The sequence below is a fragment of the Eumetopias jubatus genome, unplaced genomic scaffold, assembly GCF_037043125.1.
Source record: "Eumetopias jubatus isolate StellerSeaLion01/CBP00866 unplaced genomic scaffold, mEumJub1_p1.0 scaffold_6, whole genome shotgun sequence".
Classification (NCBI taxonomy): Eukaryota; Metazoa; Chordata; class Mammalia; order Carnivora; family Otariidae; genus Eumetopias; species Eumetopias jubatus.
Window position 1 is genome coordinate 10,053,765 of NW_028274812.1, and position 27,480 is coordinate 10,081,244.

At 42.0% G+C, this 27,480-nt stretch overlaps 1 protein-coding gene across 2 annotated transcripts in view; it reads right to left on the reverse strand.

Moving 5' to 3' along the window:
- Positions 1-27,480, reverse strand: part of SNX9 (sorting nexin 9) — a 107,361-nt gene that overhangs the window by 54,009 nt on the left and 25,872 nt on the right. For both annotated transcript variants that reach the window (XM_028103333.2, XM_028103332.2), the window contains exons 2-3: positions 4,250-4,336; positions 910-984 (exon numbers count right to left, since the gene is read on the reverse strand). In XM_028103333.2, the coding sequence (XP_027959134.1) occupies positions 910-984; positions 4,250-4,336 (162 nt within the window). The remainder of the gene's footprint in view (positions 1-909; positions 985-4,249; positions 4,337-27,480) is intronic.

The window sequence follows — 27,480 nt, forward strand, 5'->3', positions numbered from 1 at the left end:
TTGGGGTGCATGCACATGCACAGATTTCTGAGAGGAGCCACAGATTCATCAGATTCTCCAGAGGGTTCAAAACTCCCCAGCCCAACTCTCCATCAGGAACAACAGGCAGAGAGACAGCACCCAGGTAAACATCCCCCCCGGGGCATCATTCCTCTCTGCTGGAGGGGAACCAGAGGCCCCTTGTTCTTGATCTCACTCCCGTTTTACTCACAGGGCACCAGGCAACCTTGGTTTCAGTTGGTCACCTGAGGGGGGAGAGGCAAGCTGACCAAGTACCCAGATCTCAAGTTTGAGTGACCTACAGACAACCAGCAGGGGGCGCTAGGAGGTTGGCTCAGAGTGGGGCTTTGTCAGCTGAGTGGGTGTGTCCCAGGTGGGAGGCTCCTTCCAGGGGCTGGAACACTATCCTTGCCATCCATGGGCACAGAGCTTAAACCAGGTTAGTAGCTCCCAGGAGCTCATCCAAGAGCCGCTCCTCTGTTTATGGGAATGGGAGAATGGGCTGAGGGATAGGTCCTAAACCAGCAGAGAGCAAAGAGAGCTCCTTAAAAAGAAATCTTTTTAAACTTTGTGAATGAACTCTGTAATATAAACAGTATCACAGGCAACAGCGATTACACAATATAAACAAAGGAAAAATAGGGACATTTATTCAGAATAATTAAAAGTTGCTCTCCCAAGAAGGAACTTAATTTAAATATCTGGAGTCACTCTTTGGAGCGTGGGTCTCTAGGTAACATTTTTTCTTAGTTCTACTTCAGTGTATTTTTCACGTTTTATATAATTAGCAGGTATTACTTTTACAGTGGAAATTTTTTTTATTAAAAATAAAGTTGCTACTTTCCGTAATTCATAAAAAGATGTCTGACAAAGACCAGGTTAAATTACTAGATGACAATAAGTTCTTACTTCAACATAGTCTGTGGGAACAAGCCCCCGTTCTCCTTTGCTGTTTCTTCCTTCCAGCCATCCTCCACCAACATCCTAATAAAGTTTAAAAGAGAGAGAAAACAATATGACATTATAGTTGGAATTTCCTACAGAAATTTTGCTTTGTTATACCTGAAAAAATAATTAATGTTAAGCTCTTTATTCCCACAGAGCTAACACTGTTCAAAGTTATAAATTTTTTTAAAAGGTTTATTTGAGAGAGAGGGAGTGCAAGCGAGTGAGGGTAAGCACAGAGCCTGACGCGGGGCTCGATCTCACAACACTGAGATCATGACCTGAGCCAAAACCAAGAGTCGGATGCTTAAGGGACTACTAAGCCACCCAGGCGCCCTCAAAGTTAAAAATTCTTAAGGCTTCTCTCTACTCTGGAAAATGATATCATCTAAAAACAAGAAAAATCAAACAAGTGATCAAAGACTGAAAAGTAGCCCATTCAATAGGCTACAGTGTTATTCATGTGTAATTCCTCTCTATTCACTGGGTGGGGGCAGATGACAAAAATGCAGCCCCGACTGTCAAGAAGTAGAATGACACCCCCATTTCTGGAATCTGTGCTGTCCTTTGTGGCCTCTGTGGCCAACAGAATGAGGTGAGGTAGAAACAATATAGAGTGAGTTCAGAGTCTAGCCTCCAGAGGCTTTGCACGCTTTTTCCAAAAGAGCTGTGTGAATAACTTGGGTTGCTAGATGACAGAGAAAAAGCCCAATCTCCTGGACGCCCCTCCCCAAGCCAGCCAACCCTCAGCAGGGGAATCGCCAGAACCTGAATGACGACGACGTGTTAAAGCACTGAGCCCCCAGCTGCCCACCAGCTGGTGACTGCAGGCACGTGAGGGAGCTGAAGTCAGTGGAACCATCCAGCCAACCTGGAGGTTCCTGAGCAAGACAATAAATGGTTGTTTGTTTAAGCCACTAAGCTTTGGGATTGCCTATTATCTAGGAAAAGCTAACTGATCCATGGCTCCTTCATTCTTCTGGGTAAACAATGTTAAATTAAATTCTAAAATATACTAGAATTCCCACTTTTCAATCTATTGTCTCAACAAAGTCCTACTTTTTCACCTTAAAGTAAGAGTTGTCTTAAGTTCATAAATCATGTGTCAATTAGTTAATACCTATCTGAATTTAGAAAACATTTTTTTGAAGATTTTATTTATTATTTATTTATTTAGAGAGCGAGCATGCATGTGGGAGGAGGGGCAGAGGGAGAGGAAGAGAGGTTAAGCAGACTCAGCTTGGAGCCCGACGTGGGGCTTGATCCCATGACCCCGAGATCATGACCTGAGCCTAAGCTAAGAGTCGGGTGCTTAACTGACTGAGCCACCCAGGCGCCCCAATACTACACTCTCTTTTAAAAATCACTTGAAGGGACACCTGGGTGGCTCAGATGGTTGGGCGTCTGCCTTTGGCGCAGGTCGTGATCTCCAGGTCCTGGGATGGAGCCCCGAGTCGGGGCTGTTCTCTCTCCCTCTGCCTCTCCTCTCTCTTGGTCATTCCCCATTCTCCTTTTATTTTTATTATTTATTTATTTACTATTTTTATTACTATTTTATTTTATTTAAATAAACAAATGGCTTATTACATTTATTTAAATAAATAAATGGCTTATTTTTATTTATTTAAAAAACAGATTTATTTATTACTATTTATTTACAGATTTATTACTCTTATTACTAAGAGTTGGGTGCTTAACTGACTGTTTTTTAAAATAAACAAATAATAAAAATAAAAATCACATTAAGCCACAACTTTGTCCATTTCTGAGCATGACAACACCTTAAATACTATTTTACCAGGAAATGAAGACTATTTCTTCATTAAAAAAAATCAGATAAGGAATCTTTAGTATCTCTACTGATTAAAAATAGAAACTATTTACTTATATACACCTAGCATATTATCTAAAACTATATACACCTTTCCTACCCAGTCATTCTTTTTTGTATCTAAAACATATTAAAACAGGTTTTAAAAATACTACCAGTATTAAGAAGCCACCATACTCTCCTGGTCATTCCCGCTCTCCTTCCCTGGTCTCTGCGCTGCCCCAGGCCCCTGTCCCTCCCACCTGGAGGGACACCTGCACCTCCTCCTTCCCTTGCGAGGACGCCTCCAGCTGTCCCAGCCACCTTCTGCACATGCTCCTCTTAAAGGTGTCCCGAGAGCTGGCCTACCCCCAGCTCTCACCTCCAGCTCGGCCTTTCCATTTTTAAACTGAGGCAAAGCTATAGGGAAGGGTTAATTATTTACTATTCTTCAAGCTCCACATATCTAACAATAAACTCATTTAATCTTTCCAAAGAAGCTTTTCTCCCTGACTCACATACTTAATAAACCCACCATTCTCTCAGGTCAAAAGCCAAAACTCTCGGGGGTCCTCGCCTCTTTTCTCTCCAACAGTATCTAATCTGGCACCAAGGCCTCTGGGTCTGACTCTGCAAGGCCTCCTGTGTTCAGCTTTCTTCAATTCTTGTTGCTATGACCTGAAGTCGCATCCCCAGGCTCCAGCCATGCCAGTTCATTCGATACACCTGTGCTAGATTAATTTCCTGGAAATGCAAGTCTCACCACATCACCTGCCTAACAACAACATCAACAAGAAAATCCTTAAATGAATCCACTACTTACAAATGAAGTCCAAAGTCTACATCCTGGCCCACAGATCCTGCCTGATTTGGCTTGAAGAGCCAGTTTTCTTAGCCTGTCTGCTACTGGCACATATGTGCCCCGTACCCCTGGGACCCTTGTTTACATGTCGTGTTCCCAGCAGAGAGAAAAAGCAGAGGCTCAGAGGCCAAGCAGATGTGGTTTTGCACCCTTGCTCTGCCACTTATAAACAGAATGATCTTGGGCAAGTTTGCTTACCCTCTATGTCTCATTACCCTCATTTGTAAAACACAGATTAAAAGTGCCTAGCTCACAGAGTTCATGGAGAAAATATGTCAAGAATACATGTGCAGTATTCAGCCAAACACCTGGCTCACAGGCTGTCCATCAGCCTCAGCTATGACTTCCAAGAAACACTGAATGCTTTCTAATCTCTACACCTGGGATCTGGCTGGGATCTGTCTGGGACATCTCTTTGTCCATTTCTGTCTGATGGAACCCCATCCAACTACCTTTAGGGGACTTAACTTTTATTCACTGTTTAGAAAATATAGAGTCTTACTTCACCATCAATACTTCATAAACAACAGGGTAAAAATTTGTGTGGGTTTGAATTATCAACTTATTAAAAAAATAGAATCTTAAAAATAATTATTGTCCTTAAGAGACCATCAGATTTTAAAACCTCTTACCGGATTTGTAATTGTGATGATTTCTCCTTCATTAACCGTCAGTTCATTATTGCCAGGCTCAGCAGCAAAATCATACATAACCCGAGCCTATTGGGAATAGAGACAAACAGGAAGTTACAAATGTAAACTTCACAGTAAAAAAAAAACACAATCTTTGTCTTACACTTTGTAAACATGCTGGTATGAACACTCATGACCGTGGCTATGGTTGTTTTGAAATAAAGGAAGACATGTTACCAAAATGATTCATCAGCCCTATTGTGAGGAAAGAGGACACCAACGGTGAGGGCCCCTGCTCTGTTTTGGAAACAGGGCAGGTTTCTGGTAGCTGCCCATACTGCATTCAGAGATCAGATCCCAAAATGTTCTCAAAACACACCTACTTCATCGGGGGCGGGGGGGGGGGGGAGAAAAGCATGCCCTCTGTTTCTTTCTTTTTTTAAAAGATTTATTTATTTGGCGGGGGCAGAGGGAGAGAGAATCGCAAGCAGATCTGAACTGAGTGCAGAGCCCGACACAGGGCTGGATCTCAAGACCCCGAGATCATGACCTGAGCCCAAACCAAAGAGTCAGACACCCAACCAACTGCGCCACCTAAGTGCCCCAACACCCTTTCTTCACAGAGGTAAGAAGTGAAAACAGAGATATCGTTCATTCTGGGCACACTCACTCTCAGGGACGAAAGGAACATACAGATGCACACATGTGTCCACTCATGTAAGATTCATACATGTTTAGATTATTCCCTGGCAGTGAACATGCTCACTATTCTTTATCTAGAGCCACTGGGATGAATTTTAATGATGCAGTACCCCTAGCCAACTAAACTCAGAATTTAAGATCCAGGGAGCAAGATAAACTTACATTCTTCTCCTGGAATACGACCCACCATACGATGGCCTCCACAGGGTGCTGTATACTGGTCAGCTGACCAAACAGCTGTGATTTTCTAACTTTTCCTGCAATTTCCATGGAAAACAGACTAACGGGAAGCTGTTCTGGTTGATGGGAGGTGGGGCTGCTCCTTTAGCCTCTTCCTCAAGAGGCTGCTTGAAGTGTGCGTCAACCCAGAAACACGGATTCCTGGGAATACCACTATGCGCACATTCCAAGATGATCACTGTGGTAAAAAGTAGATATCATATGGATATATTTTATAGTACTTAATATATATTTTTAATCCATTTCAAATTCTAAATAATTGTCTTTCATGGACTATCTCATAAAAGAAGGTCCATCTTATACACCGGAGATAACATATACCTAGGAAACCGACGATTTATTTGGAAAGTAACTGTCCTAAGTGGCAAGTTCAAGTATATGTACAGAGCTAGTCAAACAGGACTAATGGAACTGCACTCATTTAACAAATATTTACTGAACACCCACCATATGGTCAGAACTGCACTAGGCCGTACTGCTTGCCAGTGCACTCTCCCCACACTGGCTTACTGATGCCTGAAATCTCAGAACAAGGATTAAGGATCCACAGCTACTGGTAAAAGGTTAAAACAAAAAGCAACAACCCTCCAAATACTAATTTATTTTGATATACATTGAAAAAAAAAAAAAGACGACGCTAGACTGAGGGATGAATATGCAACAAAGCTGGTAGAGTAAAATGTTGTTCACAGAATTTAGACAGGTTGATAGCGTTCAATGGAAAATGATTTCGAGTTTTCTACATGTTCGAGGTTTTTTCATAACAAAATTTTAGAAAGAAACAAATGGTCCAGTCTGTCAGTCACAGAACGGCATCAGCGCCTGGCCTTCTGTCCTGAGAGGCTGGGAAGGGGGTGGCCGGAGCCGGCCGGAGCAGAGCTCTGTGAGCATGACAGCTTTCCTGGGGTCCGTACACGGGACGACGAGACTGCTGACGGCTCTTTCTCCTACTGCTGCAAAAGTTGACAGAATTCTGCTGGTCACGTTGTGGGGTGTTTTTTTAAAAACCACGCCACCCCAATCTCAATTCCCCCCGCATCGAGGGCAGATACAGATGAATGTGTGAGGAGGGTGAAGAGGGCCCCTGGGCCAGGCACGGCCCCCAGGACCACGGGCTTCCTGGGAAGGGCCCGGTGCGCACACAAGAGCCGGACCGACAACGGGCTGTTTGGTTATCGTTCCTTAGGGATCCTGGTTAACAAGTTTTTCTAATGCAGCTAAATCTAGCTAATCCCCACCACAGAATACCAAAGCCTCTTGTGTACCAAATGTACAACTTGACGGAACAAGTCAATAACGAAAACTGGAAACTCCCACATTTAAATATTCCTGAACTTTAGCCATGGAAAAATATATATAAACATTGTAGGTTTATGGAAACACTGATTTAAGCCACCCGAAAAAAGAATCCTAGCGATGCTTCTTAAAAATTAGATTGAGAGAAATTTTAGAGAACAAAAAAATGTTAAAAAGCACATCCCCAAATGAGCATAACGTGTCAACAGAAAACAAATTTGAGCAACCACTCTTACCAAGCTTAGGTAGCCCGGGAGCCCCTAGAATGGAAACCCTCGGGGCGCTGTCTCTCTTTACCTGCTTTTCTGGTATCTGGATCTGACTTCTCCCTCGCTCCACCACTGACAGCATACAGAGATGCTGGCCTCCACCCCAAATGCCCATCAGTCCCCCTATGCTTCATATGGCCTTTGAGAAAAGGTCCATTTTTTGATGCTGCTTTCTCCAGTGTTGGCTACACTCTAAGAAATGACTCCAGTATTTTCAGGAGCTAAATCTCTACACAGTTCTTGGACAGCAGGGGATGGGATACTGTATGTTGAACACATACTGTCAGCAATCTCTTCAACAGCAATACCAGAAAGTCTTACAGAAGAAGGTGAAGGGACAGTAGACAGCAATCTTAAACACAAGTTCCATTATCTAGCTACAGTAAAATAAACATTACAGATCCAAAGATCTCGACGGTCCAGGCACTGGAATAGATCTGTGGCACCATACCACTGGTATGTGCGTAACCCACCATCCTTAACATGTATTTCCTTTTGAGAGAGGAGAGAGGGGTATCAAAATATTCAGTCTTCTTGACCATGTCGCAAACATCTGTTATGTTGTCTGCTCCACATCCCTTCCTTCTGGAAACTTCCGGCTTGACTCCAAGCCATTGGTAAGCATATAACCCAAATAGGGATCAGAACTCTTTCCTAGAAATTGATAGATGCTGGGAAGCAACGGTCATTTTCTCTGAAAATGCTGCCAGTGGCTAACTAGCTGAGGTGCAGAGTGGAATGACAAAGAGAAAAGAACGTCCTGAGGGGATCACGCGAGGGACAAGCCTGAGGCTACTCTCCTCCTCTCAGACACAAGAGCCAACGGGTCTCCTTTTGTGCCTAAGCTAATGTGAGTTCAGATCCTGTCACACAACCAAGAGAGCCCAAGTAGATACAAACCAATAATCCCAAACCAAAGAATTTATTGACATTTTAAATAAAAGAGAAACACTGGATATAGTAACACTACTGCATTTCCTATTTTGCAAAACAAAACACTAGAACCTAAAATAAACAAGAGAATTAAAAAGTTCCAAATGACCAAAAAAACCGGCCGCAGAAAGTTCATGGGGGGGTCAAAATGCAGAGGACAAGTCCCCATCCTTAAGCATCTGCTTTTCTGATTTTATATAAATCATAATTAAATCTTGGGGAAAAGCAGTAAATCTTCAGCAATGTAGCCCTCTCTCACTTTAAAAACAGAGACACTCAAAAACTAAAAAAATTTCAAGAGATGGATAGATCCTTTATTAATGTGACCCTTGAGAACCGAAATTTTACATGTAAGTGATATTTCTATATAATTCGTTCATGCCAAGCTTGCTTTTTTTAAGAGTTTTTATTTATTCATTTGAGAGAGAGCACATGCGTGCAAGCATTGGGGGCGAGGGTCAGAGGGAGAGGGAGGAGCAGACGCCCGCGGAGCAGGGAGCCCAAGGCGGGGCTTGATCCCAGGACCCTGGGATCATGACCTGAGCCAAAGGCAGACGCTTAACCAACTGAGCCACCCAGACACCCCTCAAATGCCAAGCGTGTTTTACTTAAGCACGCTCATTTGACTTCTTGTGAAATCGTATACAGTTAATGCTTTCCTCTATCTCATTTTTACATAACCATCAAGATCATCAGAAGAAAAAGAACTTCCTTTAATAGACTCTAAGGGCATTATTACGCCCTTAATATATGCAGATGTATTTGTCCTTATTCTAAATGATTAAGACTTAAATGCTTTTCGGTTTATAACAATCTGTGATTTCAGTTCAATCCTGGCCTGCACTTCGGTTGTTACTTTGCATCAGAGAATCTTAAATCATCCCTGTAAAATTTCATCTTGTTAGATTTAGCCATTGCCCCAACCTACTGAGTTTTCTGAATTCTGAAGCCATCATCCAACTATATCCAACTACTGCTTATCCTTTCCTGCCCGAGAGTCCTCAGAAAGCCTGCTATGCATGCTTTGCACAGCTTCCCCTGTGTCGTTACTAAAACTGTTAATTTAGGGCCGGGTTGAGGTCCCAGACGGCCACACACATTAAAAAAACTCTTTACCAGAGGACATGGATTGATTATCACATTTTGGGTATGTTGCTCTTACAATTTCCAAAGAAGGTGTAGGGGCCAACGGCAGGCCACCCCCAAGATGGACCACATTAGTAGGAAGATTATTCTTAGCTGAAGGCAATGAGACCCTGCAGCTCAAGAGAAACATCTGCCCTTCCCTCAACTACACAGAAGAATCCACGTTGGGGGTCTTCCCCAGAATAAGGGTTATTCGCTGAGATAAACCGTATCTGATGACCCAGCTGTAGGGCAGGGCCACCATCTAATTAGCAGTTATCTGCTCTTCTCACTGCCCTGGGAAATTCACTCCTTTCCTCTGAGGCCCCAGACCCCGGCCCCCGTCTTAGTGCAGAACCTCCTATTTGAAGGAGGACTTCAACCACCTGCATTCTGACCTCAAACTTTCTGATTAAGTTCTTTTGTCCAGCTTATCTTTTAACTCAGGCAAAAAAAAAAAAAAAAAAAAGTCCCTGTGGGCAAAGCATGATGAGAACCAAAACTACCCCCTTAAGCAATAAGGTTTGCCTTGAACCAGCAAGATTCCACATGCCTGACCCCAACATGCGACGTACCGGCCCACCTTTGCCCCACATTGTCCTGGTATAGACCTGGAAGTACTTTCAGCACTCTGGAGACAGTCTTTGAGATGCTAGGGTGCTGATTTCCCGGTGGGTGGTCTCAATGAAATCAATTCCTTTCTTGTTTTGACCACGGCTCCTTTCTCTGCCTGTGGATTTTGTCAGTGGCGAATGGCCAAAACCAGTCCGTCTGGGACCCCCGGAGCCAGGTGCTCTTGCACCCCTGTACCTCAGCTACATATATACCTCATTTTGCCTGTGTGGATTCCCTGTGCGTATGCTATTAAATTTCATTTTCTGCTGTTAATCTGTCTCATGTTAATTTGATTCTTAGTCCAGCTAGAAGGACAGGAATTCTTGCTCCTGGACAGTTGGCATAGTTGGGCAGAATACTTTAACTCACCGGCCCCCGCTTGCCCCGGACACAAGGGCAGCTGGCAGACCCTGGGACATAGGACCAGCAGCCACAGAAGGTGGGATTTCTTACCATGTCAGCCTCCCGGAACCTCTACCTGCAGAGTCAATGGAGAAGATGGTCAGAGTCCTCTTCTTACTTTCTAAACTCAGATTAGCAGGAGAAAATGTTTATGGAACTAGTTCCTTGGGCTTAGTGATTCTGGTTACATCTGGTTACTGATCCATTTCCTCCCAGGGATGGTCTTTGTTCTCCTTTGTGTCTCTTCTATTGTTTGTCCTCTGTTGCTACGGGACATCTTGGAAGCCAAAGCCACAAAACTGGTGGGCAGGAGTCGAGCACTTAAAAGCTGCTAGGGCACTGGCCACCTCAAGAGGACTCCCGTGATAGGAGAGGTGGGTCCCAGAACAGGGTAGACTGACACTAGGTCACCTGCCAACCTCAAGAAAACTGTGCAATGAGGTGTATACTCTAAGACAAGACAAGACAAGACACAGTCCCCAACCCCACAGCGCATCCCTCCCATGTATTAGTGTGGCTCCCACAGACCCAAGGCTTACATAAAGCTGTTGGAGTTTTCCTTTCATCTTGTTCCATGTCCCAAGAGCTTGGCTTTATGACCAATGGGAATATTCTCTTTGGTCTCCACCATCCAGAGGGTGCACCTTGGTGGCCAGCCGAATAGACTGGGGATCCGAGCCTCTCTCTGTCCAGCTGGGCCAGCTCTCAGGGGTGTCTGTCACGAGAGGTCCCAGCCCAGAGGAACTTTTGTCATCTCAGCTTTCACTGCTTGAGTCCCATTCCAGAAGCACCTGCCTGGTGTTAGATTAGTAGACCTGTGGCTGGAGGCATCTCACATTCTCCTGGGATACGGGAGACACCATCCTTACTGCCCGTGCCTTTAAACTTTCTTATACTAGTTTCGGGAGTAAACTTTTGGATCATGGGGTCTGCATCATCTATGCCCTTCTCTGGAAGCCTCTTGCATCTTTGGTTAAGCCACTAAAAGGCTTAATTTGAGTTGCTACTAATAGATCCTACTCACCAACGGCCATACAATGGATCCTTTAAACTGGCTATATTAAAGAGAGAGAGAGAGAGCTCAGTTGTGTTATTGGTGTAATGGCTAGCCTCAGGGACTCCCCTGACAAAAGAACAGAAATTAGCCCTAAGACTTAAAAATAAATGTTCACACCCAAAGTAAATTCCCCTTCTTAAAATCCAGGCTCACCTGCCTGTTCTAACTTCCCTCTGATTTACAGAGATCATTCCGGCCTAATCTCTAGGCTCTAGGTATCTAGGATGCTCAGGTAAGAGCTGACAGCCAGAAAATAAATCTAAAAGCACCTGAGACTAGCAATACGGCTGGCCTAGCTCCTACGCTCCTGGGCTCCGGGATCACGTTCTGCCTGCCTTGGGCATTCCTGTACAGTGCCCTCTGCAGCTGTATCCCAGACTATCCCGCTGTGAAAGAATTCGCATCCCCTGGACAGCTGCAGATCTTTTAAATTCTAAAATCCTTTTACCTCTACTTTCAAAAGACCCTACCTAATTTAGGGAGTAATTAGATTACTTGACTGTATCTACAACTTTGCCTTCACTGAGGAAATAGATGACCAAAATTTCTCCTAGGCCTTATACAAATGATCTGCAAAAGGCTAATGTTCAGGGAGTAATCGAAGCCAAGGGTAAATTTTGTACTCAGAAAAAAAGGCTTTTGTTAAGATGCTCTATACATACCTTACAAAGTCATAAATCTCTTGGTTCCCATTTTAGTTAAAATTCTTCCTGATATAGAGTAGCTAATTTAGTTAAAAATATGGGCCAATCCCTTGATATTCAGGCTGTAATCCAAGTCTTTGGGGAATTAGGAACAACTTTCTTTTACAAACCTCTACAAAACCAGAACTGCAACTCTAGAAACAAGTTAAAGCTCACCAGTCTTTACCAATCTCCAAGCCTCAACTATTCCTCTCAAAATGTTTGTACATATTATAAAAGATCAAGATATTGCAACACAATTGTTCTATACCTTAAAAAAAAAAGTAAATTTTAAATAGCAATTACCCTCAAAGTCTAGAAAAAATTTTTTTTACATTCTTTCTCTGTCCCTTGAAATTATAAATCTTATCATCTTTGAAATGTAAATACAATCCCCTGACACTGAAGAAAAAAAGAAACTGGGCCTGTAATGTCCTCTCCACAAATATTGGTAGAAAGAAAATAAAGATTTTGTTTGTATCCTGTCTACTTTTTTGTGTGTCCATGTATGTATATTGTAAATGTGAGATATTTTCTCTACCTCTGGATGGTATTGCTAAAATTAATTTATAAAAGAGCTAGTTGATTTGAAGGCATGCACTTGTAAGGACTGGCCATCCTAAAGCTCAGAAAGATAGAAACTAACCCAAATGTTTTTCAAGTTCAAGTGATCTGGGGCAATATTTGGTATTAAAACTAACTTAAGGTTGCAGACATGTGTTTAGAGTTATCAGCATTAAATATAAAACGTTTATTCTGCTTGTTTACTAAAAGTCAAATAAGTTCATGGTATCTCCATTGCAAAATCTTCCAGAAGAAAAAGAAACTTAGACTAACGGCTGACTTTGATGCCTCATCAAATTTTATGGGTATAACTGTTAACAAGTAAATTAAATAGATATAAATAAAATAAAAAGGTTTGTAGGTAAACTTTTAAATAGCTTCCAAAATCTTTGGCAACCTAAAGACTTTAAAGTCTTGCTAAGTTAATGAGTTAAATTCACTGATTGTCTAGATCATTTCCAGTAAGATAAAAATAAGGAAACATTAAGTAATGAACATGGCTTATCTTCTGTCTTACCAATGCAGAAACTAAGGATAAATTCGGGTCTGTTAATAATCATACTTTATGCTTTACCGAAAGACTGTACTATGGGAAAAAACCACATTCATATAAAATATATATCTGCCAATCTAATGAATTCTGGCGTGACAGTTCACAATTGCTTACTACCTTGTTTCCACTAGAAATTAAGGTTTCTAAGCATTAAGAATTCTAACAAATATAATTAAGATCACTGGAAACAACAAGGGAAACAACCTGGTATGTGAGGAAAATGGGATGTGCTTTTCATAAGAAAAAATATGAGGAATGAAAATACATATTTGTTGGAGAAAAAGAAGGTAATTTTGTCCTCAAGTGGGACTGGTTATCTAAAGAGGGAAAATTTAGGACAAAATCTGAATGTAAAAAAAACTTCTAGAAGGTTTATGGAGAAACAGTCTTCAGAAAGAACTTTATGTGTGGTCAGTACTGGCTGAGATGAAGGTAAATTTAAATAAGTAAATGAGTTTTAATATCAAAACTACCCTGGTGCAACTTTTTTGTTGTTGTTGTTAAAAGTACCAAGTTCTCTTGAACTATTGGTCTGCTCTCCATAAGAAATTGTAAACAAAAGGTTTTCTTTCAACCCTCCTGCATTATACTTACGTAGATATGTTACTAAAATTAAGTGTTCTAAAAATTACATGAAACTCCTAGAAATGTGATGCCCTGGTATGTTATTATCCTGAAGCATATGTCACAAAAACAACCAAATTTCCCTGTCAACTGCATTGTAATGAACTCTAACCAGATCTTCAACCATGGCCATTTTTAATTTTTTTATCATTTACAGACAGTTATACTTTTTTACTCAGATGCCTCTAAAAAGTTTCCTGCAAAAGTGCTGCATCTTCAATGAGACTCGTGGAAAAAACTGAGTACAGTTCAGATCATAAAACTGAACTAGGTAAAAATTTCTGGAACTAGTAGAAGAACTGGATTCAAGAAGAAGAATTAATAACGTGGAACTGAATAAGTTGAGGAAGAAAATGACACTTTTTATGACTTTTTGTTTGGAACACTGCTAACTTTTTGAAAATGTTTTGTTTTTTCCAGATTTAAGAAAACACTTTCTCTTAAACTGACTTATTATAATTTGATAAAATACATCTTTTTGAACAAATTGAAACCTTTATCTTTTCTCCTTATCTGAACCCTCCAGAATTCAGAAACTTAGTGAGTATTCTTACATGTTCATGGCCATCTATTTGCATAAGTTCAGTAAGAATCTGTTCTCTTTATGACAGGACACCACCGGAAACATTGGTTGTATTACCAAAGTTTGGACTGGAATGTCATATTTGAGAGAGACATGCATAGACTCAGATTCTGTGACCAGACAGCTTTAGGGAACGAACGTTGGCTTTATGGAGCCAATAAAGCTCCCCTGGAAATAGCAGCCTGGTACCTTGCTTTGAGTTCCCAGCAGCCTGACTACCATAGGCCTAACTTTGAGAATACACTTGCATCACCACCTCCTGAAATGAGTTTGTCCAAACTGACCTACTGTCAGGACTAAGAGACTAGACTGGTTCAATGAGATAAAACATCCTACCAGCTCAACATTTTTTTAAGTAGGTTTCAGGTTCAGCATGGAGCCCGGCAGAGGGCTTGAACTCATGACCCTGAAATCAGGAACTGAGCTGAGATCAAGAGTTGGATGCTTAACCGACTGAGCCACCCAGGCGCCCCCTCCCCCAGCTCAACTTTTAATGTGTGAAACCGCAGGGAAGTTTCAGAGGAGAAACCGTAGGGGTGAGGGCAGGCCACCCCAAAATGGGCCACTTTGGCATGTGGATTATTTTGAGCTGAAGGCAATCGAGACCCTGAGGCCTCAAGAGAAACTTCTGCCCCTCCATTAACTACACAGAAGAATTCACGGTGGGGGGGGGGGGGGTCTTTCCCAGAACAAGGCTTATCTGTTGAGATAAATTTTATCGGAGTGACCCATCTGTATGGCAGGGCAACCACCTCATCACTAAACATCTGCACTTCTCACGTCCTGGGAAGTGCATTCCTTTCCTGGAAGTCCCAGACCCCTGGCCCCTTCACCTTAGTTCAGAAGGGCACATACACTTACTTCATTTTGCCTGTCATTGGAATTTCCACGTCTGTGTGGATTCCCCCAGACACGTGCTATTAAATTTGATTTTCTTCTGTTAATCTGTCTCATGTCAATGTGATTCTTAGTCCAGCTAGAAAGACCCGTGAAGGGACAGGAATTCTTGCTCCCCTACAAAGGAAATGCCTGGGGTGCCTGGGTGGCTCAGTTGGTTGAGCATCAGACTCTTGATTTCGGCTCAGGTTATGATCTCAGGGTCCTGGAATCGAGCCTTACATCAGGCTCTGCACTCACTGGGGAGTCCGCTTGAAGGTGCTCTCCCTCTGACCCTCCCCCTCTACTTGTGCATGTGCACGCACACACATGCTCGCTCTGTCAAATAAACCTTAAAAAAAAAAGTTTCCTTAAATGTTCACAAGCAACGTGTTTATTATCTATTCAAGAATATAGTCAGGATGATAAAGTTCCGTTTTTATTTTAATAGTTGGTCTAGTAAAAGATCTTCTCCCAAAAGAAGAAATTTCTACAAAGAACTGTAGCAGCCATAAAGAATGGCTAAAAACTTTTCTTGTGCAAAAACTTCGGGAATAAACCACCAGTGAAACTGGTATGTTCTTTAAATGTTTTTTCCTAAAATGGGCTTATATCTATTTTCTTGAAATATGATGCACTTAGAGGAATTTAACTAGTTATCAATTAGATGAGCAATTTTGGAAATTTCCAAGACAAACAGAAATGTAAATAGAAATTCACTGAGTATATTTAGACTAATCTTAAATCTGAGTGTGACAAAGGGCAATTACACAATCAGAAGAGGAAGAGAAAAGTTCTGAACAGCCATCACAAATCACACTGCACCATCCACATCCACATTACTTCCCCTCCCTGTACTCCACGCATGGAGAATTGTTCCGGAAAGGACTGGGACCAAGGAAATCCTCGGAACCAAACCAAACTGCTAGAGACAGGGATGATTTGAAGAGACTGCCTACCCAAACTCACCCAGATCAAAGCTTCTTTATGTACTGTGTAAAAGAACAATCGGACAAAAGTGTTTTAATAGTTATTTGATTAGGTGGTGGCAAACGGGCCATATCATACATACCGTCACTATGACCAAGTAATGTGCCAAAAGAGACACTTCTGACGCTCACATGTGACTGCCTGTTCTGCCCACGGCTTCATAAGTGCAGGTGCACATGAGAAGTTAATTGGGTTTTTTTTTATTTTTAAGGCCAGATCAAAATGGCTGCATCATACGAAACACTTTGATGTAGTTGCTTCAAATTGGGGTCGGTTTTCCTTTTTCTGTAAAGGGCACAATACTAAACATTTTAAGTTCTGCAAGCCATACGGTCTGTTTCTGCTGCTCTAGGACAAAAGCTACCAGACACGTTATGCAAATGAGCGTGGCTGCATTCCAATTAAACTTTATTTACAAAAAACACACGGCAGACCAGATCTTGCTCATGGGCCACAATTTGCTGACCCCTGTAACATGGCTGGGAACAAAGTTATTATAAAAAATCATTAACATAGGGGAGCCTGGGTGGCTCAGTCGTTAGGCGTCTGCCTTCAGCTCAGGTCATGATCCCAGGGTCCTGGGCTGCTTGTGCTCTCTCTCCCTCTCTCCCTCTCTCTCTCCCTCTGACAAATAAATAGACAAAATCTTTAAAAAAAAAAAAATGGAAATGAAAGGGCTCCCTGCTCAGCAGGAAGCCTGCTTCTCCCTCTCCCACTCCCCCTGCTTGTGTTCCCTCTCTCGGGGTGTCTCTCTGTCAAATAAATAAATAAAATCTTTAAAAAAAAAATCATTAACATATATCACACAACTTATAAAGGAAAGAATCTTTGTAATTCATATCACAAAGGGTTACTCTTCCTAACATAGAGAGCTTCTCGACTTAAGAAAAAGACCAGCAACCCAGAAAAATAGGCAGAGAAACAAACAGTTCATAGAAAAATATAAATGGCACTTAAACATATGAAAAAGAAAATGCTCAATTTCACACACAAAGAAAGACAAATTAATTGGCAAGATGTTGCCAGATTTCCATTAGGGACTGTACCATTTAAACCATTACCAGCAAAATATATATATATGAGAGTAATGGTTCTCTGTAGCTTCACAGACAGAATAAATTACCCAACTTTTGGATACTCTGCCAATCCGGGGAGGGAGAAATGCTATCTCACTATAGTCTTAAAGATAAATTGACCCTTTGACTCAGAAATCTCATTTTGGGACTCCACTCTCTAGATGCATCTCTGTGTACCAGGTATTTATGGCAAACGGTGCTGTACACGACCCTAGCGTCTAGTCACAGGGAACTGGTTAAGTGAACCATGGTCTGTCACAATGGAGTATTAGGCAGCAATGAAGGAATGTGAACAGTCTCTATGCACTGGTGTGGAATGAGAACACCATGGAGAGAGGAAAGCAAGCTGTGGAATAGGGCCTACAGAATACTACTGCTTTTCCTAGGTAGAAGGATATTTATATTTGCCAGTATTTCCACCAAAAAGCACTAGAGAAACAAATTATTTTTTTCTAACTTTTAATTTTTATTGTTATGTTAATCACCACACATTACATCATCAGTTTTCGATGTAGTGTCCCACGATTCATTGTTTGTGCATAACACCCAGTGCTCCATGCAGAGCGTGCCCCCCCCAACACCCATCACTAGGCTAACGCATCCCCCGCACCTCCTCCCCTCTAGAACCCTCAGTTTGTTTTTCAGAGTCCATCGTCTCTCATGGTTCGTCTCCACCTCCAATTTCCCCCTCTTCATTCTTCCCCTCCTGCTCTTTTCAACATACATTGCATTATTTGTTTCAGAGGTACAGATCTGTGATTCAACAGTCTTACACAATTCACAGTGCTCACCGTAGCACATACCCTCCCCGATGTCTATCACTCACCCCCCACTCCAGCAACCCTCAGTTTATTTCCTGAGATTAAGAATTCCTCAGATCAGTGAGGTCATATGTATGATACATGTCTTTCTCTGACTGACTTACTTCGAGAAACAAATTATTTTAAAACTGGTTACCTATAGAGATGGGAGAGGGAAGGAGTGCATTTCTCAGTGGATTTCCTTTCACATCATTTCCATTTTTTTTTTTTAAGATTTTATCTATTTATTTGTCAGAGAGAGAAAGAGGGAGAGAGAGAGAGAGCACAAGCAAGGGGGAGCGGCAGGCAGAGGGAGAAGCAGGCTCTCCGCGGAGCAAGGAGCCCGATGCAGGACTCGATCCCAGGACCCTGGGACCATGACGCGAGCCACGGGCGGACACTTAACCGGCTGGGCCACCCAGGTGCCCCTCATGTCATTTCCATTTTAATTGTGTACATGTACCACCTGCCCAAGAATTCTAGATTAAAATGGGAGGAGGGAGACACCATTTACAGTAGTAGCAGAAAGCAGAAAATGATCTGGAAAAAGCTTTACAATGTTCCTGAAAATTGGAAAAACTGGGGAATATGGCAGATTATTTGCAAGAGTGGCCACAATAAATCCTCCTCTCCCTATAAGAATACCATCTTTGCAATATATGACTTTGCCACTCCTCCAATGCATTAGGAAGTGAAGGCTATTTTTCCACCTCTTGACTCTGGTCTTGTTCATGTGCTTGCCTTGGCCAGCAGAATAACAGCAAATGTGACAGAAGCAAAGGCATGAAAAGCACTTGCACATGGAGCTTTGCCCTGTCTTGTCACCAGGCTCGCCTCAGTGACCGCTGAACCAGCCCGGGTTGGCCTCTGCAGATGAGGCCGTCCCACCCCAGGCAGCCCAGCTGCACCAGGTGAGAGTCCAGCGTTGTGGGGAGGCCACTCAAAGCTCATCCAGCCTCAGCTGGGCTTTCCAAATCATTGGAACCACCCACAGCTTACCCACAGAACTAAAGAAAAATTTTGTCTCTGTTGGTTTTAAGTTATGAGTTTGGGGATACTTTCATATGCAACAAAAACTTAATTCATACAAAGAACCTTCCCATGTTTTTAGATCATCCAGATAGCAACTGTTTGTTCACTGATTTTAATAAAAAAATATCAACAGATTTTTTTTTTCCTGAAACAGAACAAACTGATCCTAAAATTTGTTTGGCCATATAAAAACAAAAAGAATATTAAAAAAATGTTTTTTTCACCAAAAACCAAGCAGAGACTAGAAAAAGTAGAAAGTCCACAACTAGTCCCAAAGACACGTATAATAATAGTATGCAAGGACAACATTATACTGTTTCATAATAATGAGTAGATCTCTGGAAAAAGGCCAAAGTGAATTCCGACCTCTTGCCTTATACCAATATAAATTCCAAGATGGTCCAAATATTTACACTAAAGGAAGGAAGGGAGGAATCACAGAGCAAGTGCACAGATTACAATCTTCAAATAGCATTTTACATTAAAAGGAATCAGATTTACTTAAAGAAATGGCTAATTTCAGGTTTCAAAGGGAAAAAAAACAAATAAACAAGAAAAAACCCACACACAATATACAAAGATGGGCCTGGAATGTCTTTTCCTACCAGATAGGAAAGACACTAGGCAAAACCTGCTATGACCGAATCAAAAGGACACAGGCGCCAACCTGCAGAGGAGCTCGCTGTCCCGATAAGGGACAATATAAGCAACAATACAAGGACTGCAGTAGACTGACACATCAAATATATTTAAATCTGTGAGTTCAAAATAATAAAAATAACTGATCACCATTATAGGATACAGGGAACCAATGCATTTCGAAAACTGGTAAATACAGGTGACAAAAAAAAAAAAACAGGCATTTATCCTGTCTCTCCTTTATGAACTGTAGCACTATTTAATCAAGTACCAGAGAAGAAGTGTCTCTCTATAAAGACGTTCCAGCTAATGCGAAATGGTACAGCCACGCTGGAAATCATATGGAGATCTCTTTTTTCGGGGCGGGGGGAGGAAGGGGGAGATGTCTCACAATATTAAAACTAGAACTACCACATGAGCCAATAATTCTTCTTCTGGGTATTCATCCAAAAGAACTGAAATCTGGATCTCAAAGGGGTATCAGCACTCCCATGTGCCCTGTAGCATTATTCGTAATAAGCCAAAGTATGTAAACAACCCAAATGTCCTTTGACCGATGAATGCGTAAGGAAAATGTGATATACATACATATACGATGGAGTATTATTCCGCTTTTAAAAAGAAGGAAATTCTGCAACATGCATAAATGTGGATGAACCTTGAGGACAGCTGATAAATAAATGAAAGAGGAACGACAGAACTAGAACATCATTTTCAATCCCTAATCATTTAATGCGTCTAAGCAAAGTGCCTCCGAAAGACAGCCAGAGATTATTTGCCTTCTGATGGGATACAATGCCAGTTATGAAATATACTTAAAAAAGGAATTTGCATCTTATTGCCATTCTAGACCCTCATACCAATTTATAGGAAATATACAGGAATATATTCAACTATGCAAAGAGGATGCGGTAAGAAAATACAGATGTAGGAAGTTACAGAATCCATTTTCTCTAACAAATCTCAAAGACAAAAACAAGCCTGTCGGGGGAGGGGGTGGAATAGGGGAACCCATAAATTAAGAGATTTGGGAGACTGATCCCGACTGCAATATACATAGACTTTATTTAGATTCTGAGTCCAAAAAATGCAAAAAAGGTTATGACAATTGAACATCTGAATACTTAAGAGCTATGTGATATTTAAAAGTATTCAATTTTTAGGTATCAAAATGGTATTGTGGTTATATTTTTATTTTATTTAGTTTTTAATAAATCATTTTTTAAAAGATTGATTTAGGGGCGCCTGGGTGGCTCAGCGGTTAAGTGTCTGCCTTCGGCTTAGGTCAGGATCCCAGGGTCCTGGGATCGAGCCCCGCATCCGGCTCCCTGCTTCTCCCTCTCCCACTCCCCCTGCTTGTGTTCCCTCTCTCGTCAAATAAATAAATAAAATCTTAAAAAAAAATTAAAAGATTTATTTATTGGAGAGAGGGGAAAGGGAGCATGGGGTGCATGAGCACAGAGGGGACGGGCAGAGGGAGGAGGAGAGAGAAACTTGAGCTGACTCTGTGCTGAGCAAGGAGCCAGACGCTGGGCCCCATCTCACAACCCTGAGATCACAACCCTAGTCCAAACCGAGTCTGACGCCTGACCAACGGCGCCACCCAGGCACCCCTATGGTTATACTTTAAAGGACTACCCATCTTTAGAAATACACACTAAAATATTCACAAATGAAGTTAGAAAAGATCTGACACTTCTTCAAAAATTATGTAAGAGCAGGGAAATGGATGGGGTCTTGGACCAAACAAGGTAAGTCAACAGTCGCTGAAGCTGGGTCAGGGTGCTTAGGCTTCATTATACTATTGTTTTTGACTATGTTCGACATTCTCCGTAATAAAAAAGGTTTTTAAGGGAACTATAAAAAGTACCAAAGGAAATTTTAGGAGAATTTGAAAAATAATCTTGCAGTAGAGGAGGACTTCAAATGTGAAACAGAATTTAAATCCTTAAAAGGTAGGGAGAGAGAAATTTCTCTTCGCCCCAATAAAACATACCTGCCTTGCCTGGCAAAAGCCAATATAATAAGATAAAAAGTAAATGACAAACAGGGAAAAAATACTTGCAATTCATATCGCAGACTAAAGGGTAGTTCCTCTACTCTACAGAGCGTACCTACAAATTAGTAAAAAAAGGATGACTCTAAAAAATGTAAAACCTCACTTATAAAACTAAACAAACATTATTTTTCACCTATCAGCATGGCAGAGAAACAAAGATGAAACTCATAACATCATCATGTTGATGACGGCGCAGGTTCAGGGAAACAGGTTATTCCTACAGTGCGAATGGAAGTGAGAGGCAGTTCTGGTAATGTCTATCAAAATTACAAACACACATACTCTCTTACTCAGAAATTCCTCTTCTAGGAATTTATCCTCTAGAAATACTCACATGTTCGCAAAGTGACATGCACAAAAGGGTATTCACTGCCTCGCTGTTTACAACAGCAAGTGTCCCCAAGTGTCCCGGCACAGCCAAACGGAGCACCAAGCTCCAGCAGAAAAGAACTAGGGTTTGCTTATTTTTCAGAGGTGCAATCATCTCTAATGAATGTGTGAAAATAAAGCAAGGTATACCATTTGTGTGAAAAAGGGGGAAATGCCTCTGCTTGCATGTGCATGGAATATCTCTGTAAGGACAGAAAGGAGACTGGTAACACAGCCCCCCAGGAGAGAAGCCAGCTGGCTGGGGGAGGGGACAGGAGAGGAATTTCCAGGCTCATCCCCTTTGCACCATCTTAGTGTTTTTGTTTTTTTAATTAACATAAACCTATTGCCTGGTCAACAAAATTAAAAATTGAAAGCACTGTTTTGTACCTCCACCTAGAAAGCTCAGAACATGTTGAAAATACCACAGTCTATTAGGGAATGCTTCCTTGGTTGTAACAAAGCACAAAAAGGCTCCAAAGCGTAACTTACAAGACTAGGACTGGGAGGCAGACAGAATCTGCACAAAAGCCTCCATCTTCCCGGAGCTCTTACTGTTATTTTCACTGCACAAAAATATATACATAATACATTTTACAACAACAAAAGCAATACAATGAAGTCTAAAAAAGGAAAAGTTCAAAACATGTTCTCCTCCTCCTGCAAAGGGCACAAAGTGCGAACAGATTTGAAAGCAGCCTTCAAAAAGTCATGCATTTGGCACACGTGTTCACATGCGTGAGAACCAATGAGAACCACAGTACCTATGTTCCTGTACACTCCATGTTGTATTTAATCTTAGGACTGTTCATATCGGCACAGCTACCTTGTTCTCTATCACAGCAGCAAGGTTACTAACCCACTCTGCAACCTCCAGGGCAAAGTGCATGAAAACTTACTTAGCTGTGGTTAGGAAGACAACTTTACCCCCAAACTGATTGTTAAAGGACACGTGACTTGTAGCAAAAAAAAAAAAAAGGGACAGAAAAGTGTAAAAGAAAACAGTTCCCCAAATCCCAAAGACCGCTGGTTGAGAACTCCCACACTCCCAGTAACAGGGTCTGCCCCCCCCCCGCCCCCCGCTTCCCCTGGGGCCCCAGCACTGTGTGTTGACAATGGTTTTCATTCCCCCAACAAAGGGAGAGGAGATGTAATCACTGGCAACATGGCGATGATGAGTGGACTTTGGAGCCAGACCACGGAAGGTCAACTCCCTACACCACTTCAACAGCTTTCTAAACTTGGCCAAATTCCTTCAAGTCTGTCTCAAATTCCTCCAGAATAAGATAAGGATAACAGCATGTGCCTCGTGACACAAATGATAAATGAAGTCATAAATGCAAAGTGCTTAGAATAGTGACTGGCACAGAGGGCCCTGTAAATGTCAGTTATCGTGACCTTTGGGTTTTTTGAACATTAGGTACACATTTCTGTATTGGGCTAAAAGTTGCTGCACAACTGTGTCCTCTTTCCAGCCCACCAAGTGGTCTGAACTAGCCTTGGGGTTCAAGACAAAGAGCTGAGCAAGGACTGGGTTACTTATTCCCACGAAAGGTGTTTCTGTAATCTGTTACTTCACCAGATCTTGTAAGGACCAGCCCCACCCCCCAGGAGGGTCAACTAACCCCTTCAGACACCCCCTCACCCCGTGTATATGCAGTATAGAATGCAGGTAGGGATATTAGAGCAATGCTGAGGATGGTCTGCAGGGAGTCCCTCCACCCCAATCATTTGCAAAAATAATAGGATAATGAAAATTTAATAAGAAAACCAATTCTAAGATAAACTGGCATGAGTCAATAGTTTCTCTGTAAATAATAACTTGATCAAAAAAAATACAATTGGGAGGATATTCCTAATAGCCACAAAAACCAAACTATAAAGCACGAGAGAGAACCACAGGCATGAAGAACCTTAGTGAAGAAAGCCGTATCAGTAAATCACATCATGCTCCTGAGAACAAAGGGATAACACCATAAACATGTCAGTCTATAAATCTACTGCAGTTTCATCCAAAATCCCAAGGGGATATTTTGGGAGAATTACAAATAAATTCATCCCAAACATACTATGATCACTTTAAAAAGGCACCTGAAACACACTATGACTTCAGACATGCAGAATGACAGCACCTTATTTTTAGTACTTTAAAGCCACAAACAAAAAGCAAGAACCATGTTAAAATCTTTCAACATTTCATCCGGCTCTTTAATATAAACTCAGCATGGTTTCCAAAATGGCACAAAGTCCCTTGAAAAATTTATTTTCCCCCTGAGAGTGAAAACTTAGTTCAGATTAAACTGTCCTGTAAAATAAATTCTTGTTTCAGCTACCAGCCCCTTTCATCCAGTGCTAATGATCATGGTGGGCAAGCTCTACTTAGCCCTTTACTATACCGATTACTTTGTGCTAAGTACTCCAACAATCCCACTTGGGAAAAAAAATACATTATCTCATGAAAGTTAAGAGAAATAGTCATCACAACGGAATCTGTCAAAATATTGTATTATATTCAGTGCCTTAAGTTCCTCATGTGAACTGAGATTTCCCCTAAGATCAGTATTTCTTAAACAACACAAAGACTCTCAGAGGGCTCGCTTGCACACGAGGGAAAGGTACAGGAAAGGGGGATCTGAGCTAACATGCAGTCTTCACTGTCATCCGGAGACCTCGCAGATAAACTGTGAGACACTGACTCTATGCAAGGTGGCGAAAATAATTGTTTGCCCTAGAACTTCAGTATCATTTCCCTGGTATAACCTGAATCCACTGAGGGCCTTAGAAGGATTAAACTATTAAAAGCGGAATGAAAGAGTTTATAGTACAGACCAAATAAAATAGAGAAGAGAAAGACTAGTACATTAGATGAATAAGTCATACATCAAATTTCAGTAGTTAAAATAATAAAATTAATCAAAATCATAGGAGAAAGCCACAGGAGTAACCAGTACTAGACCTTCCCTCTTACCATATACAGCTAGAAAACTGGACAAAACACATGAAACAACAGTTTCCAGATATTGAGCAACAGGGAGCAGAGGACAGTGAACTCCGAGAGAAGGGAAGCAGATGAGGTGAACCCCAGGAAGCCTCCAGCTTTCTGCCTGGAGGCACCTTCTAACCCAAACACTAAGAATCCAAGCGGAGAACCCCAGGCAGAAAGCGCAGGTCCTGCCACGGTGATGAGACACTGAGACCAGAACTCCAGGAGGCTCAGCAACTGAGGACAGACTCTCAAAGCAGCTACTCAGAGAAAAAGCTCCAGAAACCTGCACAGAGGTCTCTGTGAGCCTGCTGATGATACTAAGCTGCACACAATGGGGTAAAACTCTTTAAAACCAAGCCAACAACAGCTACAGGAGAGCTGTGGGCTGAGAAAATGTTCAGAGGTCAGGGCAGAGCTGGGAGCTACAATGAACCAGAGTGGAGAAGCTTCACTGAACACATCCAAACCATTCGTGGTAGAGACCCCAACAGGGCTAGGGCAGGGCTAAAGGCACCTTAAGATAAGATTACTCTGGACTCCCTACCCCAACAAAACTTAAGAGTAAGTCTTGAAAGAACTGGACTGATTCACAAGTAATGTAAGTGCCTACCAAACACACCTTAACACCCTTTAAAGGGAAAACACAAAATCCAGACACTCAGCAACATGCCAACACAATATCCACTATCCAATAAAAAATTAACAGACAAGCCAAGAAAGAGAAAAATGTGACCCAGGACAAGTCACTAGAAACACACCAGGAAATGACAGACATAATAAAATTGGCAGACACTTTAGAACAGCTACTATAAATATGTTCAAGGACTTAAAGGAACATATGATTATAATGAGAAAAATGGATGTTATAAGAAAGATCCAAATGGAACGACTACAGGTGTAAAATACAATTTCTGAAATTAAAAAATTTACCGGATGGGCTCTACGGATAATTAGATATGCCAGGAGAAAAGATCAGTGAACTTGAAGAAACAGCAACAGAAAGAAAAGAGGCTCTGAACATGGGCAGAGCCTTCGTGACCTGTGAGACAGACTCACTCAGTCTAACACACAGGTGCCCCACAGGGGCAGGGAGGCAGTATGGAAATTTCTGAAGAAGTAATGGCAAAAACTTTCCAATTTGATGAAAACGATAACCTGCAGATTCAAGAATCTGAGTAAATCCCACAAACACACACACACACACACCACCACACAAAGAGACATTATAAACAAATCATGGAACATCAGCAACAAAGAGAAAAATCCTAAAAGCAACCAAAGGAAAAAAAGAGATACATGACCTACAAAGGGAAAGGAGCGACCGAAGACTTCCCACCAGAAACAACACAAGTCAACATCCATCTTTCAAGTGCTGAAAAATAACGAAGACTATCAACCTAGAATTCTGTACACAGCAAAAACATCCTTCAGAAATTACTAGTGAAATAAAGCCATTTTCAGACAAACAAAAGCTGAGAGAATTTATCACCACAAATTGACACCGCAAGAAATGTTAAGGGAAGCTCTTTTCACTGAAGGTTTCTGGATGGAAAATTGAATGCAGGTGCACACACAGACCCACACACACACACCCACCCCCACCGACCATCAGAAATGGTAAATATGTAGGTCATATAAAAAAAAATCTCATTGTTTACTTTCCCTAAAAGATAAATAACTTTTAAAAGATGACTTTTATTTATTTATTTTAGAGAGACAGAGTAAGCGGTGGGGGGCAGAGGCAGAAGGAGAGAATCCCCAAACAGACTCTCCACTGAGCGCAGATTCTACCGCAGCTTAATCCCAAGACCCATGAGATCACGACCTGGGCCGAAACCAAGAGCTGGATGCTTAACCGACCGAGCCACCCAGGCGCCCCAAAGATGGCTGACCTTTAAACCAGGAACAACAACAGTGTACTGGGGGGTTTATAATATCGGGAAGTAAAATGTACCAGCCAAACAAAGGACAGGAGGGAGATGTGGGGAGTACACTGTGACTGAATTCCTATATGTGTGGAGTCAAGAGTGTGTTAAGGCACAGGTGCATACTGCGAGCCTGAAAGCAATCAGAGGAAGAAAGAAAAAAAAAAAAAAAGAAAGAAACATGTATGAATAAATAGCTAATAAGCCAATGATAAAGATAAAAAGGAATACTATTAAATAATCTATAAATAAAGGGAAAAGAACAAACTGAAACAAAAGACAGATGCAGCAAATGAAGAAACAGCAAGATGGTACACTTTGACCAAAGCAAGTCCATCATCACATCAAATATAAGTAGTCCAAACGGCTCGATGACAAGACGCTGTCGACTTGATAACAAAGCAAGACCCCGATTGTACGCGGTCTGCAGACTGAACTGCACTTGAAGTAAACGGCACAGAAGACCGATGAGTAACAGGATGAAGCTGCGGAGGCCCACGCTGCTGTGCGGCCCTCACTCGCATCGGGGTGCGGGGGGCAGGCGAGGGGAGCAGAAGGAAGTGGCTGCAGCTGGCCCACAGGACGGACCCCCTCTGCCAGCCAGCCGGCTGGGAGACTGCATCAGATCCATGCCCGAGGCCACCAAGGCTGGGGATCCCCGCGTGGCTGGCCGACCGGCCGCGGGTGTGCATGCAAGCAGCCAGCAGCCAGGGGTCACTGCAGAACGGCTACGCGGGACACGGGAAAGGTGAGCAGGGAGGAGGGAAGAGGGACACCAGGGCCCCTTTTCTCTAAGATAATCGGTCCTGGGAAAAGGCCAATTGGACAAAACC